The sequence below is a fragment of the Kwoniella dendrophila genome, chromosome 9 (genome assembly GCF_036810415.1).
Source record: "Kwoniella dendrophila CBS 6074 chromosome 9, complete sequence".
In the NCBI taxonomy this organism is placed as follows: Eukaryota; Fungi; Basidiomycota; class Tremellomycetes; order Tremellales; family Cryptococcaceae; genus Kwoniella; species Kwoniella dendrophila.
The window spans coordinates 1,575,376-1,589,787 of NC_089484.1; the positions used below are offsets into that span (position 1 = coordinate 1,575,376).

General features: G+C 38.2%; 4 protein-coding genes across 4 annotated transcripts; all 4 read right to left on the reverse strand.

Moving 5' to 3' along the window:
• Positions 1-253: 253 nt before the first annotated feature.
• On the reverse strand, positions 254-3,431 carry L201_006985 (uncharacterized protein; the record flags this gene model as incomplete). The annotated part of the gene is made up of 11 exons (XM_066222696.1): positions 254-800; positions 876-1,072; positions 1,148-1,320; positions 1,388-1,412; positions 1,473-1,596; positions 1,670-2,099; positions 2,195-2,371; positions 2,434-2,998; positions 3,086-3,124; positions 3,196-3,244; positions 3,322-3,431. 11 exons carry the CDS (start codon positions 3,429-3,431, stop codon positions 254-256), a joined length of 2,436 nt encoding a protein of 811 aa, XP_066078793.1.
• A 566-nt stretch (positions 3,432-3,997) lies between these two features.
• Positions 3,998-6,249, reverse strand: L201_006986 (uncharacterized protein; the record flags this gene model as incomplete). The annotated part of the gene is made up of 11 exons (XM_066222697.1): positions 3,998-4,093; positions 4,169-4,252; positions 4,374-4,655; positions 4,737-4,863; positions 4,918-5,051; positions 5,134-5,147; positions 5,210-5,319; positions 5,389-5,468; positions 5,680-5,806; positions 5,910-6,116; positions 6,194-6,249. 11 exons carry the CDS (start codon positions 6,247-6,249, stop codon positions 3,998-4,000), a joined length of 1,317 nt encoding a protein of 438 aa, XP_066078794.1.
• Positions 6,250-6,837: 588 nt separating this feature from the next.
• Positions 6,838-10,770, reverse strand: L201_006987 (uncharacterized protein; the record flags this gene model as incomplete). The annotated part of the gene is made up of 11 exons (XM_066222698.1): positions 6,838-6,930; positions 7,070-7,441; positions 7,502-7,657; positions 7,732-7,950; positions 8,031-8,618; positions 8,712-8,783; positions 8,849-9,025; positions 9,081-9,617; positions 9,751-9,921; positions 10,026-10,457; positions 10,600-10,770. The coding sequence occupies 11 exons, from the start codon at positions 10,768-10,770 to the stop codon at positions 6,838-6,840; spliced, it is 2,988 nt and encodes a 995-aa protein (XP_066078795.1).
• Positions 10,771-11,279: 509 nt separating this feature from the next.
• Positions 11,280-13,853, reverse strand: L201_006988 (uncharacterized protein; the record flags this gene model as incomplete). Its single annotated transcript, XM_066222699.1, has 9 exons — positions 11,280-11,390; positions 11,493-11,651; positions 11,737-11,862; positions 11,929-12,174; positions 12,233-12,403; positions 12,472-12,810; positions 12,923-13,045; positions 13,100-13,600; positions 13,677-13,853. The coding sequence occupies 9 exons, from the start codon at positions 13,851-13,853 to the stop codon at positions 11,280-11,282; spliced, it is 1,953 nt and encodes a 650-aa protein (XP_066078796.1).
• Between the last annotated feature and the right edge of the window lie 559 nt (positions 13,854-14,412).

Consider the following 14,412-nt stretch of genomic DNA (forward strand, 5'->3'; position numbering starts at 1 on the left):
GTATTGTAGTTGTTGTAGTAGCAGTGGCACTCAGATTCTCACAATCCAGGTTAGGTCAAGGAGATTGTTTTAAAAAAATGCATTCATTGTTCCTGCTATCCGTATGAGAAGAAAGATTATATAAGTTTATATGGATTATACCGCTAGGTGTATGTCATGATCCAACAAGATATTCTGCATGAACTCCTCTTTCTTCCAATGTCTAATCATATTCAAATTCCTCTAATCAATCTCTGGCGATCTAATGTATAAATTAACCCAAAGCACCTTGATACATTGCTGCTGAAGTAGAAAATTTAGCGTCTGGCATATCATGTTGTCTAAAGAAATCAGCAAGCCAATCATCCAACGTTGATGTATCTAGTCGTGAGGGATCACTACCATCAGGGGTATTTTGTTGATTTTCATAATTTGGTGGTAATTGTATTGAATGTTCTTCTTCTTTGTATCGATCTCGGTTCCTCATCGATGGATTACCATTCGAGTAGGTCGGCGTTGCTACTCTCGATGACGATGATGTTAATTTATGTCTTGGTATATCCTCTTCATATGTATCCGATGTAGATACACTTTGAGGTTTGACGGATGTTTGTTGATCTTGATCATTTATATATGACAGATTACCTTCACTCATACCTAAAGCAGCTTTATAAAAGAGGTTCACAATATCAGCAATTTTTGCTCTTGCTGCTATAGGTCTTAATTGATTATGACCTAAAGACCATCTATTCATCATATCTTTTGCGATTTTTAATGATTTTAATGATTCTTCATCTTTTTCTGCTGCATGGTTGTAGTATCTATTATTTACATTCCAGTATATAATCAGCCAAGCAAGTAAAATCAAAAAAACAAAAACAAAAAAAAAAACATACTGAGCTAAAGCTGCATAAGTTATAGCGTATTTAGCAGGTAACCAACAATCTAAAATATGATCACCATTTAAATTTAACCATTTTATAGCTTGACGTGCTCTTTCAACTGTATTAGACCATCTTGTAGCAGCTGGACGAAATGTTACATGAGGTGGAAGTTTTCTATTGTGTTTGACGAAAGATCGAAAGAAAATGACCTAAAACATATCAGGGTGATTAATTAAATAATAGTGTGAAACGGTAAGAGTTGGCTAAGAACAAAAAAAACTCACCTCGACTGAAACTATCAATAGATTCAATAAACCTCCTTGACAAGTGGTGTTGTCTCCATTCAAAAGGAATGGTTTAGGTATCAGATTAATTCGATTATCCACTTGACGTAAAAGTGATTCTAACATTCCATCTGTACATCTATCTAATGATCTTGGTCGATATATGGTTTGCACTGTCATGTATACAGTAATTAGTAACACTTTGCCATGTTTAAGCTGAAAATAGACTTTTCAACTTACTGATATCACCCAAAAGGCAACTAATCTATAAGAAAATGCCAATGTCAGTGAAATTACATATACCTGAGTATACGAGCAGTCTTACATGGTATACCTCAACTTGGAAAGGATGACTGAGATCTGGGGTTTGCAGTAAGTCTGAAGATTCTAATGGATCTTCACAGTCCAATAATGAAATTGCTAAAGGTTGACCCCAAGCACCTCCATACCTAATTGCGACATGTACCATATTAACCAAAAATCGATCATCTTTCAAAATTTGAACGCCAACCATTAACTCACCATCTATCAGTTATAATAGCAGCTAACCAAGCTCTAGCTCTATCAGCAAACATATCAGGTAAAACCCAATGATTTGAGTTTAACCTATGTAAACCAATATCTTGTGATTGTCTAATCGCTTGACCAATTCTAATCCAACAATTTGATCCACCTTCCATATTAGTTTCACCATGTAATTCATGCGACATACCAGAAATCAATAAAGCTTGAACTTGTTGTAATGTTGATCCTTTACCTAATTCATTAGCTAAATCTTTTTGTAATCTTTCTCTAATACTTGTATATATTGATGAAGGTACATCTCTAGATAATGCTGATACAGCTAAAATCGATGATAATATAAATGGTGAAGTTTCAATTGCTGTTAATATTCGATGTGGTGGTATAACTGGATTTAAAGGTGCTATTTCATTCGTATAGAATGATATCACTAAAATAGAATAATCATACATTAATGCCACCTCCTCCTACAGAAGCTGCATCTGCATCTGCTTCTCTTAAATTGATTGAAGATGAATGACTTACGTTTCGCAATTACATCTTCCCTTATTTGCTGTTCTGATATTTGTCCTTCTCTCATCGGTATATCAGGATTAGCACCATAAACCCAACCTTCAGTAACTCTGAACAATCCATATCTACGATCTAGAGCAGCTGAATCTTCAGGTAAATCCGCTAAAAGGTTGATTGTAGCAGTTGGACCTAAAAGTTCTTTTATAAGCTGACTTTCACATGCATACATACGAGTGGCTTTACTGGCTTACCTTGCATACGAGGTTCCGGACCACTCAGTTTCAAGTTTGGAGGTTCATCTGAACCTTTTCGATTCTGTGTGTATGTCGCTGCTGCAGCTTCTACTGTTTTTATTGGAGGATTTGCGGAAGGTGGATTAGAAGATGAAGCTTCAGGTTGATATTCTTGAGAAGGGAATCGTGAATTTGATGTAGCTTGTACATGGTGGTTGTGTTGATAGTGTTGTTGATCATGATCAGGTTGATTGTGATGACGTTTATGTAGTTTCGGTGATTTTCCTGGTGAATTCAGACTGCCGTGATCCACTGCAGGTCTTTTAGATTGATGGTGTTGATGATGTTTGTGATGTGAGGATATACTAGTGGGGATAGATATAGGGGTATTACCTGTACTAGGTGATGATAATCTAGCTACTAATTGAGCGGGATCACCTGAACTTGAAGGTCTAGCTTTTCTCAAAGCACCTGTATCCGTTGAAGAAACGTATATACCTCTTGAAGCAATTTGTTCTGCTACCCATTGTTTTTGTTCATCTGTTGTAGCTAAATCAACTAATGTACGAAGTCTTCTTTTATCCTATATATGATCATCATCATACATTTCGTATTCAGTCAAAATTGATCGCGATAATTGATGAAGAGGTGGGTGGACTACCAAACTTACAATCTTAGCAGGTTGAGTTGATTCACATCTTGCTCCTGACTATAATATACAAACAGCCTCATCTAAGTGATAAGTTTCAATGCATAATGATAATTATATTCTGTACTTACCCTCTGACATGCGAAACACTGTGTCTGTTCTTCATCAGGATAATCACATCTGATAGATAGTTAATCTCGGTATTAGCCTATTATCATATCCCCCATACAATCTCCAAGTGAAGATCATATACTCACCTCAATTTCCTATTCCTACATTGATCGCAAGCTCTTCTAGCTTTTCGCCTTTTAGCTGGAGGAGGTTGGCCTTCTTGTTGTGATGATGATGTTGTTGAATGTTCTGCCATATGTCTTGATTATTGATATGATATTTGTCTGATGGTCATATAGTAATATTCCATTTCATGCTCATACTGAAGAATGAGGGGACTTGGCACTAGATTTGTGGACACAGAAGAGATCCCGAGAGATGATTTGGATTATCAGACAACGATAGCAATGTCTATGTGATGTGATGTGAGGTGAAGTACAATAAAATGACGAAAGAAATTCCATGTTATCAGTGTTGCTGTTACCTTATCACGCGTTAATTGCGAATATCACCAAATATCATAAATGCTTAAATTCAAATTATCATCTCGTTAATTTTATCTCCGATTCCATCATCAGCTTAACCGGGAAAATCAGGCACATAGAGCTACTGTAGTCTATACTACTTGTTCTATCTCTCAAGTGGGTCTCAAGAGCCAAAGTGCAGCGCATAAACACGAGAATGCTAGTGATAATTTGATTAAAGATGAATATAGTGCCTCATACACTAAAGTTTGCTATTAGGCATCAAGATGCTAGTTTCGTAAAATCCGTATTCATTACAACCAACTCATATTTTGTATTTAGATATATGTTTCTATTCTTATACTGCACTGCCGAATACAGAGAATCTACGAACAAGAGATGGTCCATATTCTTCGTAATCTACCCGAGAGTGTGAAACATTGTAGAATTCAGGCTGTCAAGATAGATATCAATTAGCATATAATGTAACAAATAGAAGCAAAAGAGGTCAAAGGCATATTATACTCACAGTAGAAGCCATCAAACTACCACCATACCATACTGCGTATCTTTGTCGTTTGTGAGAGATAACATTGACTTCAACACCACTTGACTGTAACAGTACAGAAAATATATATCAGCATTGTAAAGCGACCTGATATGCCAATCATTTATAGTTTGGCCATGAACCAGCATTATAACAAAAGAAAGTGAAATAACAGCAATGGACTCACCTTCAAATGACTACCTGATTTTTCCTCACTTCCAGCAATTCTACCATCAACAATAGCTTTAACATCTCTTTGTAACCTTTTACCAAAATCTTTAAACATTGTAGAACCACCACTTAATACGATATTCTTATATAAACCTCTTCTAACATCAATAGGAGAAGTTTGAATAACTGTATCTACAACTTCTGGTAAAGGTGTAAGGAAATCGGATGAATAGATTTCTGGGTTAAAGAAAATTTCAGGTGCAAGGAATCGTTCGTACCCTACATCAAGGTCGTATTTCTAATCGCAACATGATAATGAGCACATACATTCTGTGTATTGCGACTCGAACTCCAACTGTAAAGGATCGCCTCAACTCACTCGTCCTGTTACACTGTGCTCTCCTGCAAATCTAGCAAAGTATTTATATGGGTCCGAATCATATTTCTTGAATTCTTTGACAATATCTTGACAGACATAAGTATAATCCTCCTTGATCTTCTCGGCACTAAACGAAAGATTATCAGTTATTACTGTATCACATGGCTGAGAGGTTACTCACACTCTCAATTGATCTTCAGGTGGGATTTGAGCACTTTCTCCTCTATCACGTAATAATTGTTGAACAAAATATGTGATATCTCGACCAGCAATTGGGATATGTTTGATGGATGAACCAATAACATAACCTTCAGCCTGTTATGATATTGTTTGTCAGCTGTTCGTTTCCATTGATGTGAATTCAAAAAAAATTGCATAAGTTTAATGCAAAACTTACAACAGGGATTGTATCTACAAGAAACTCGACATTAGTAGATGTTATCACCAATATATGAACAAATGGAAATACTTACGAGTTACACCATCTCCAGAATCAATAACAACACCAGTCAATGTTCTTTCATTGACTTTGGAAGATGTCCATGAAGCAGCAAGAGCAAGTACAGCTTGAACGGCGATGTATCTGGTAAACTCATACATCAGCAAATCCGCCATCATACATGCTTTCCGGTGTATCGAGGTGGACACTTACAAACCTTGCACATTGAAAGACTCAAACATGATTTCTGCAGTGTTTTCTCTATTTTCGGGAGGGTTAAGAGGGGGTTCGGTCTAATCGTAGAGTATTGGATTAGCACACATCGCAGACTATACGATAGGTATTATAAGTGCATAGGCGCGTTTGGAAGGACAGCCTCAACGAGAGCAGGAGACCATGTTTTGTGTGAATTAACGCAAATTATAGACCAAAGGAGAGGGTTTCGCGGAGGAGACCCGAGTAATATCCACCCATCCTCTCAGCAAAGTTAAGAGCAATACTCACGAGTAAGACATAATGATCCTCTGGTTCAGCTCTCAAGTACTTGAAAATACATTGTTCCCAAAACCTTTCCATGTGATCCCAATTCTCAATCTGACCATGTCTAATAGGGTAGTGCAAGGAGTAGGTTCTACAGTCACGATCCGACAATGTTAGCAGATGTCACATATAAGAGGAATTGAGTTGAAATTATATTTCTACATCTCAATTATTCGGAGACCCTGTAAACTCACTTTGAATTTGCTACAGCTTCATCACCAATAAAGAAATCTAAATCTTCTATACCTCTTTTACTTGCTAAATGACTTGGTTTACCTGCTATAGGAGGTGGTGCTCTTGCACCTGATCCAGCTGATGTATTGGATGATCCTGATGAAGCTGATTGATGTGTTGCTATAACAGTTGGGAATACAAATGATGGTTCGGAGTTGCCTGCGAAACTATTTGATACCACCGTCAGTATAAGTTGGGGACATCTGAGAAAGAGATTCGATCGTTAAAGTAAAATAAAACTTACCCCATCTTGGTATACCCCGTACCATTATCGATAACTAATGGTGCTTGTCGTGACATGGTGAAGGGTGATTAGCGAGCGTCAAGGGCGAAAGTAGAGATGTAGAGCTCCTTAGTATGCTGCAAAGATCTTCGATTATGTGCAGTAGGTAGTTCAGGAGGTAAAAGGACACAAGTTGTTGTTTAATCAAGATATCATGAAAACAAGAACAACATGAAGTTAGACGTAGGATGTTGGATAGAAAGATGGTGACGACACGGTAACAACGCTCAATGCACAGGGAACCCTGAGTGTCGTTAGGCACCTCAAGCTATATTAGCGATGCTTTGGAAGGCTAGCCCACTTGTGCCTATTTTGCTCATCAAACTTGTCGCGCCTTTTTTACACCTTGGTTTATTTGGTTCCTCGTTCGTTTTGCGCGATAGATTTGACGATACTGTAACTTTGATATTATCATAGAACAAACTTTAGCCTGCGTGCAGCACATCTCAATCATATTGGCATTCACAAATGCATCTGCATCGAATATAAACATACATAAGTTGATCGTAGATATATACACACACATACTGTACTTATCAAAATACTCGAGTATACAACATGAGGTTTCTGCTATGACTTAGGATTAGCTACTTCTAGATTGAATCCTAGATTGAGTAAGGGGTTTTACGAAATCCACCTAAAGGTAAATTAGGTAAAGCTTTTCTGTATAAATGTAGATATTTGGAATAAATATTAGTCTGGAAGCCCAACGAAAGCGGAAAAAAGGAAGATATACATTTAGTGAGTTAGCTAATTTGACATGGGATCGTTCGATATCATTCACAGACATGGATGAGAAGATTTCAAGGCAAGTTTCGGGATGGTAATGCAACTCACAGCTTTGGGAAGGGATTTGATATATTTTTTCATTCCATCTGGAAATCCACCACTATCTAACTTGGTTTTCAGCTTCTCTAATAAGTCATTAAACTTTTCTTGATCTTTTGATAATGGTTTATCGTATTTATATTTTTTGTTTTGTCCATCTTTGTTCGAATCCCCTTCGTATTTCTCCCCTCTGTCCTTCTCATGCTCTTCTTCATCTTCTTCATCAGGATCAGGATATTCCTTGACATTCTTGATTTTAGTTTTAATCTTGGCATGTGATGTGATTTTGACCGGACTGCGACTATTTGTTCTGGATGATGAAGAAGCAGAAGATCTTGAATATAGTCTTGAAACTGCAAGCGGACTTTTATCGGTGGATTTCTACTTGTAAAGCAAGAGTTAGGATCAGAACCAAATTACACGAAAAATTATATCACGAACCTTTCTTGAAGGAATATAATCGTCATCATCACTATCGTCCTGGTCTCCTATTTCTAATGCTTCCGCATACTTCCTATTCGCAAATATAGGTCGTTTCGCAATGAGACCCCTATCCTTGTTGTGGTTAAATCGCTTATTAGGTTTCGATATGATGAGCTGAATCAATTGCGATTTAGCTACGACTCTTTCAGTGTGCCTGTACTTGGGTAAAATATCTGAAGATCACTCACATCTTCTTCAGGAATTGAAGAAAGTTCACTATCATCCTCATCGATATTAACAGCCATATCCTCATCGTCGATCCCCTCTTCGTCACTTGAGAATACACCAGCTAAGTCCGCATAATCATCTTCTTCTGCACCGATTCGGTTCTGCGTGGATGTCATCGTTGTTTGAGGTGTTTGAAGAGTGGACAGTGATTCAGACAAGAGAAGTTTGGCATTTATCATCTATAATAGATTATTCACATACATTGATGTGGATATCAGCCACACTATATCGGAAGTCATCTCAAAAGAGTGTTACTTACGGCTTGAGGGTTATCGTATTCGATGGTATTGAATAGGTGACAAGATCTCGCATCTTTGATCATGACATCTTGGGGTGGCTCGGGAGGAGGGGGTCCAGGAGGAGTGGCAGGTCGACTAGGAGGTTCCGATGGTGGTCTGCAAGCGTTGATCGAACTGTTGGGACTAAGTGTTGATGTTTGCTCTTTCAATTCGATATCTTCTTCCTGCTTGACATGGACATTGACGACTCGATCAGATTGGGAGGATTCTTTTTCCCTTTGGGCAAGTTTATTTTCCGTATTGAAATAGGCTGTTCTATTTGTGTAGATCATTCTAAACGGGAAAGCCTTATCCCATAATTCTAAATTGATGATGAAATCTCTATTGACGAGATAAGGTCCGTGATCTAACAGTCTTTGGTGTCTATTCATATCATGTATCCAATTTTCTGCAATTGCTATACGCTTTTCACCAGTTCCAAGACCATTATCATCCATGATATCATCATACTTTTCAAGTATCGATCGTACCAAAGACTGCTTTGTGGTCCGCGTGAAAATGACTCGACTTGCTGAATTCATTGAACGTGCGATTCTTCCTCCATACGCCTATAGGATGTTTATCGATATTGAGATACAATAGTCAGTGGAATCAAAGAAGAATTAGGAAAACAAGATATAAATGGATGAATTCAAATTTACGATAATCTTGCTTTCTAAGCTAATTGTCGCTTCTCGACCCCCAATCACCCAAAAGCTGAAATCTGTCAGAAACTAGAATGGTGTTTATGGTAAGTACACGTAGCTGGTTCAACATGAGCTCAATCTGTGGAGCTCACTCGAGATTGATCTGACGGTCCTGATAAACTAGAAGAGTCTGTAGATCCCCTATCACCCTGCCAAGCTGAATGAGCATTTCCACCAACAGAATGTCGATGTGTGGGATTTGGTTGATTGGGAGGCGATGTTGGAGTTGGATAACGATTTCGTCCAGATATATCGTTCCGTGAGGTCTCCTAGGACAAAATTAATTTGCTTGTATAACCGAGTAAAGGAATGATTATAACATACCTCTGGTCTTGTCGTTTTAGTCGTATTCAGGTTAATTATAGGATCTAGCAGGTTTGCTTGTCTAGCAGATTCGAGTAGAACATCTACTTTCGATCGCAGTTCGTCAAGTAGCTTCGCCGCTCGTTGGGGACTATTGTTCATGTCTTGATTATTCGCTTGCGACGATCCCACTTTATACGATGAATTACTTGCTGAGCTAATTTCCGTCTGAGGAGTAGGTAAAGGAGGAAATTGACCACGTGATTGTCCATGTTGTTGTGAATCTTTGATTTCGGGTTTCTGTCTTTCTACCATACTCCAAAAAGAGTCTTCAAGGAGATCGCTTTTCGCTATGACATATCTTTCGTGATCCAAGTATTTGTTCGATTCTAGACAATTTATAACCCATTTATAAGTTAAACATAAAACACCATGTCCATAACCACCTTTACCTCTGTGATAGTCTACTTTGGCTTGTTTGAAGAAGCCTTGATCAGGTTGAAAGAATATAACTCGGTTGGCTTGTTCGAGATTGCGTACTGCTGTTCCACCTTCAGCCTACAGAGACAATACAATGGATGCAGTCAATATAACGTTAGGCAGAAATGTTTATGTTGTTCATGGTGAATGAAGAGATAAGATCTGCGGTGGGGAGATCATATGAATCACGACGCAGACAAGTTGAGCTTACCATAATCAGATCCTCTAAATATCTGCGTTTCGAAGGATTACCAACAACCCAGAAATAGTAATCTTCAAATATCCCTTTATGTGATCTATATCTGTTATCGGAACGGGGAGTTGTAGGATAAATACGCTTAACAAGAGAGGTATGACGATCATAGGCAGAATATGAATGATGCTGCAAGAAAGAGCCACCATTTATTAAGATATACGCAAGTACCGTATGTGCGAAACATTTCATGTGGATGTAAAATCACAGATATGACGGTTCGAGAAACTCACTGTTTTATCCTCAGACTCATAGCGTTTTCGTTTCTCCGGACCATTATCCTGATATCTGTTTATAATATTACCATGTTTACCATCGTGAGGATCAGTTGAACTGCTTGAAGGTGGTGGGTATGGATGATGAAAGGTTGATGAAGGTGTTGATGGTTGAGCGACATCTTTAACATTATATCGAGTTGAGCCATTAAATGATGATAATGAGGTTGAAGGTTGTTTAGGTAAATCTTCTCTAGGTATAGCCCAGAATACCTTTCTACTTATTATGTCGCCTTTTTGTATACTTTGTTTAATCCATTCTATACTAATCATCTTTTCACCTTGTTCCAGAGGTAAACTTTCTGCAAATGATCTTGCATAATAGGGATCATAAGGTACTATGATAAAAGTCGATTCTTCTCTATCAACTATTTTACCACCTGCTTTATCCTACTCTCATCATGATGATCAGTATATATTCTCGTGGAATAAGATTATGCGACACATCAAAGGACCCTAGTCCATCTCTCTTCGTATCCCGAGACTCGTAATAAAGCTTTAAGTAGGGGAAAACATTATACATGTCACTTACGATAATGTACCTCTCCATATTTGCCCTCTCATCAAGCCTACCATGTACATAGAATTTCTCACCATCAAAAAGTAGCTTATCATCATGCTTTGGCTCTGGTTCTTTCGGCTGATGGGATGTCATTAATCTCCTAGGATCAGGCGGAAGTGGTGTTTGTTGATATATCGACATCTTCCCAAAAGCTCACTGTTAACGCTGTAAGATAGCTAGTACATGACCGTAAGATTCAAGATGAGGAGTTCTCAAATAGTATCCAGGTGGAACCAATGGGTATGGGTGAAAATCATGTCTAATATGTGAAAGAAACAATAAAGTGAAATTGAATAAAACCGAACAAAGCTTAAGTTTCGTCTCTTCTACAACTTGCGTACATTCCTCGTGCCTGAAATCATGCTTGTTACCGATAAGTCTATCTTTTCACCTGTCTACATGGTTTGCTTGATTTCTGAGCTATGCTGTCATCATATGCATGTAACAAGAATCTCGTACTTTGATATAGAGAACAACGCATGATACTCGGATTAGCTGAATATGTATACTTTGCAAAGAAACTACTTGAATCACTACTGTACATATTGTCAAAACGACTCGTATATATTATTGTTCCGGTACCTGATGTACAGGATTTTCAATTATGATCTAACCGAGTCGGTCTAGACGAAATGATAGCGAAAAATAGATCAAACAGACTTCCTTTTCTTTGGTCTACCAGGCCTACGTCCTAATTGTTGAGCATCCATACCAGGAACAGCTTGTCGAATTAGACCACTATATCGCCTGTAGGTAGGTTCCTGTTAAGAGGGCAGGAAAATACAGAATTCAAAAAAAGTTAGATCTATGTCACGATTTACGGTACTCAAAGTTACTTTGTAATAATCCATCTATGCACATACCAATCCGAATTTCTTGACGAACAGCCTGGTACCTCCTGTAGGCAGTCCGCCGGCTTCAACTTGATTCCTAAGAATTCTGATCACTTCATCGTACTTATCTTGCTCTTTTGGGTCGACCACAGTCCGTTGACGTTGGTACTTCTTTCCGGCAGCGGGTGGCTATACGTATAAGAGTTGACATCAGAGGTGTGCTTGCCATTTTCGGCAAAAACTTTGTGATAAGAAAGTAAAAGTTGGAACTCACATCAGATTTTCGTCCTTTTGTCTGACGTGAACGTTTTGTAGTTGCACTAGCCAGCGACTTCTCGTAATCGCTTTCACTAGACAAATCACTCGAAAATTCGGAATCATCGTTTTCATTCGTCGAATTCTACAACTTGCGTGAACATTGACCTGATGTAGGTGGTTGGATGCCCAGGAGAAAACCCTCACTCACATTGTTCTCGGACGTTCCAGTGCGAATGATTCTGCCTTTCCGCGCGTTTTTCAGTACAGCGGCTTCCATCTCTTCATCTTGATCATCATCTTTGTATGTATTTTTAGCCTCCTGATCTTCTTCATCCTGATCCTGGTCATTCGGCTCATCTTCTGCATCGGTACAGAATATATCCAAATCCTCATCGTCGTCTATCAATCTTTTGGCTTGTATTTCTACTCTGGCCTCTTGCACAGCCTTTTTTGACTGTGTATATTGTCTGGTCAGTAGAGACGAGAGTCGTAAGAAAGGGGTCACCACTCACATTAATATCATCTGAGACTGCTAGTACGGATGACTGTGGCATGGTGACTACAAGATCTGGCTTGACTGAAGACAGCGAAGAAGCTGATTGTTCGTCTTTCAGTTTCATTCCGGGTGTTGGAACTTCCGCTTCCGGTGATATAGGCGTAGGATAAACACGAGATCCCCTCAGCTATAAAATCCAAGGTTTTAAGTGAATATCTCATTACGATATGTTTTGAGGCGTGACTTTGAACTCACTAATTCGTTCTCAACTTCTTCTTTTGAAGGTATTTCTATTATTTTCCTAGCTATCAATAGCTGCTCTTCAGGCGATTTGAAAAGATTACCACTTTTAGTTCTAATCCAGCAAGCTGAATTTTGTATATCATTCGCTGTTACCTTGTATGGACTTTCGGCAAGTTTTCTTCCAAGTCTATAACAATCATGTACCCAGCCTTCAGTCAAAACAGCTGCACCATGTCTCAAAGCTCTATCTAATTTACGGTATATTATATCCTTATCAGGACAAGATATAGGATCAGAGAAAATTACTGTTCTAGCCGTTTCAAGAAAATTTGTAATCTCCCCACCACATTCCTGTAGCATGATATATATTCAGAAGATAGCTGGGATATCAGCAATGATCAATAGTTTTATCATAGTGGTGAAATAAACGAATAAGTTCAGGGTATACAGGAGACGAATTTACCTCTATTTTTCTTTCGATAGCCCTTCTAGCAGTTACTGAACCGCCGATGTAATATATACCACCCCGAAGCATATGAGATCGTTCGTTAGACGAATATGGCGTAGGCTTGAATAGAGGGTTGTGCTGTTTAATAACACTCAGCAGTCGAGTTTGAGCACTATAACGCCTTATACTCACATGTTGATAGACCGGATATGCCACGCTGAAGTTGGCTTTGTCCTGGATCAGCGAAGGTGGAATCGACTCACTGAAGTTTCTGGATGACCCAGATGCAAAGTAGAATGACGCTTGTTGAGTAGGAATGGCTGGAAACCTAGGGGTATAGGTTGCTGGAGCAGATAATTTTACACGTTTACGAGGATCTTGTGCCAATTTATTCACGAACAAGAAATGTTGTTCCCCTCCTTGTTTTGTTTTCACTTGATTTCCATCTTGATCAGGGTTTCCGAGTTTCCCTTCCTCTTTTCTGACTTCTGCAATCTTCCTTGGAATACCCCAAAATGATTGTCTGCTTAATCTTTCACCAGCACATAAACTATCCATAACCCAATCAAAGTGAATTATTCTTTTCGAGATATTTTTTTCTTCTATTGAGTTAGCAAATTCGTTTATATTTGGGTGTCGAATTAGAATGTAGCTAGCTTGTTCCATGGAAAGCAATATTCCTCCAGCTCTTTCCTGTTGGAAAACAAGTTTGTACAATAAGTATCTTTCTTCTCAAAATATATACCAACCATAAATAGACAATACTTACCGATATAAAATTTTGAAGATTTCCATATAAATCCCATGATGGTATTTCTTTTTCCATCATTTCTTGTTCTTTCCAATTAGGTATAATATGAAATGTTTCGCCTTGAAATAACTTCTTTCCATATTTATCTGTAGGTGGACCACTAGGTTCCAATGTTTGAAGTTTCGGTAGTCGCATTGTTTTAGAGAGGAGAAAGAGGAAGAAGAAGGAAAGTGTTTTTGATCAAGGAGCTGGTAGATAGATTCCCAAGTAAATCAGTCTATTGGTTGTTTGATATAATTAATTGGTGAAATGTTCTCAATACAAATTAGGTTATTAGTGAAAATGCACCAAAAAGATAGGAAGAAGATGCTTTCGAATTACACTCAAAACCAGTTTGTATGATATGATTTACAAGAAAAAGTAAAAGTCATTTTTCGTGATTTTCAGTGATTTCCCGACAAAAAAAGAGACAACCATCCAAAACATGTGTTATCCATGCATTGATTATACAGGATGTTTATGTTTTACTTGTTCTAGAAGAGGGTCAATGCGTTGTGTAGTGTATATTACGTGTGTGTTGTGTACTTTTGATGGGAATGTTATCATGTTATTAGTATATAGCGCGGAAGAGGGAAGAGGGAAGAGGGAAGAGGGAAGAGGGAGAAGAGTGTCAGTGCGTTTGATCTATCATCTATAAAAGAATACAGTCAACCCTAATCATCAACCTATATATGAAATCGTATACATGTACTTG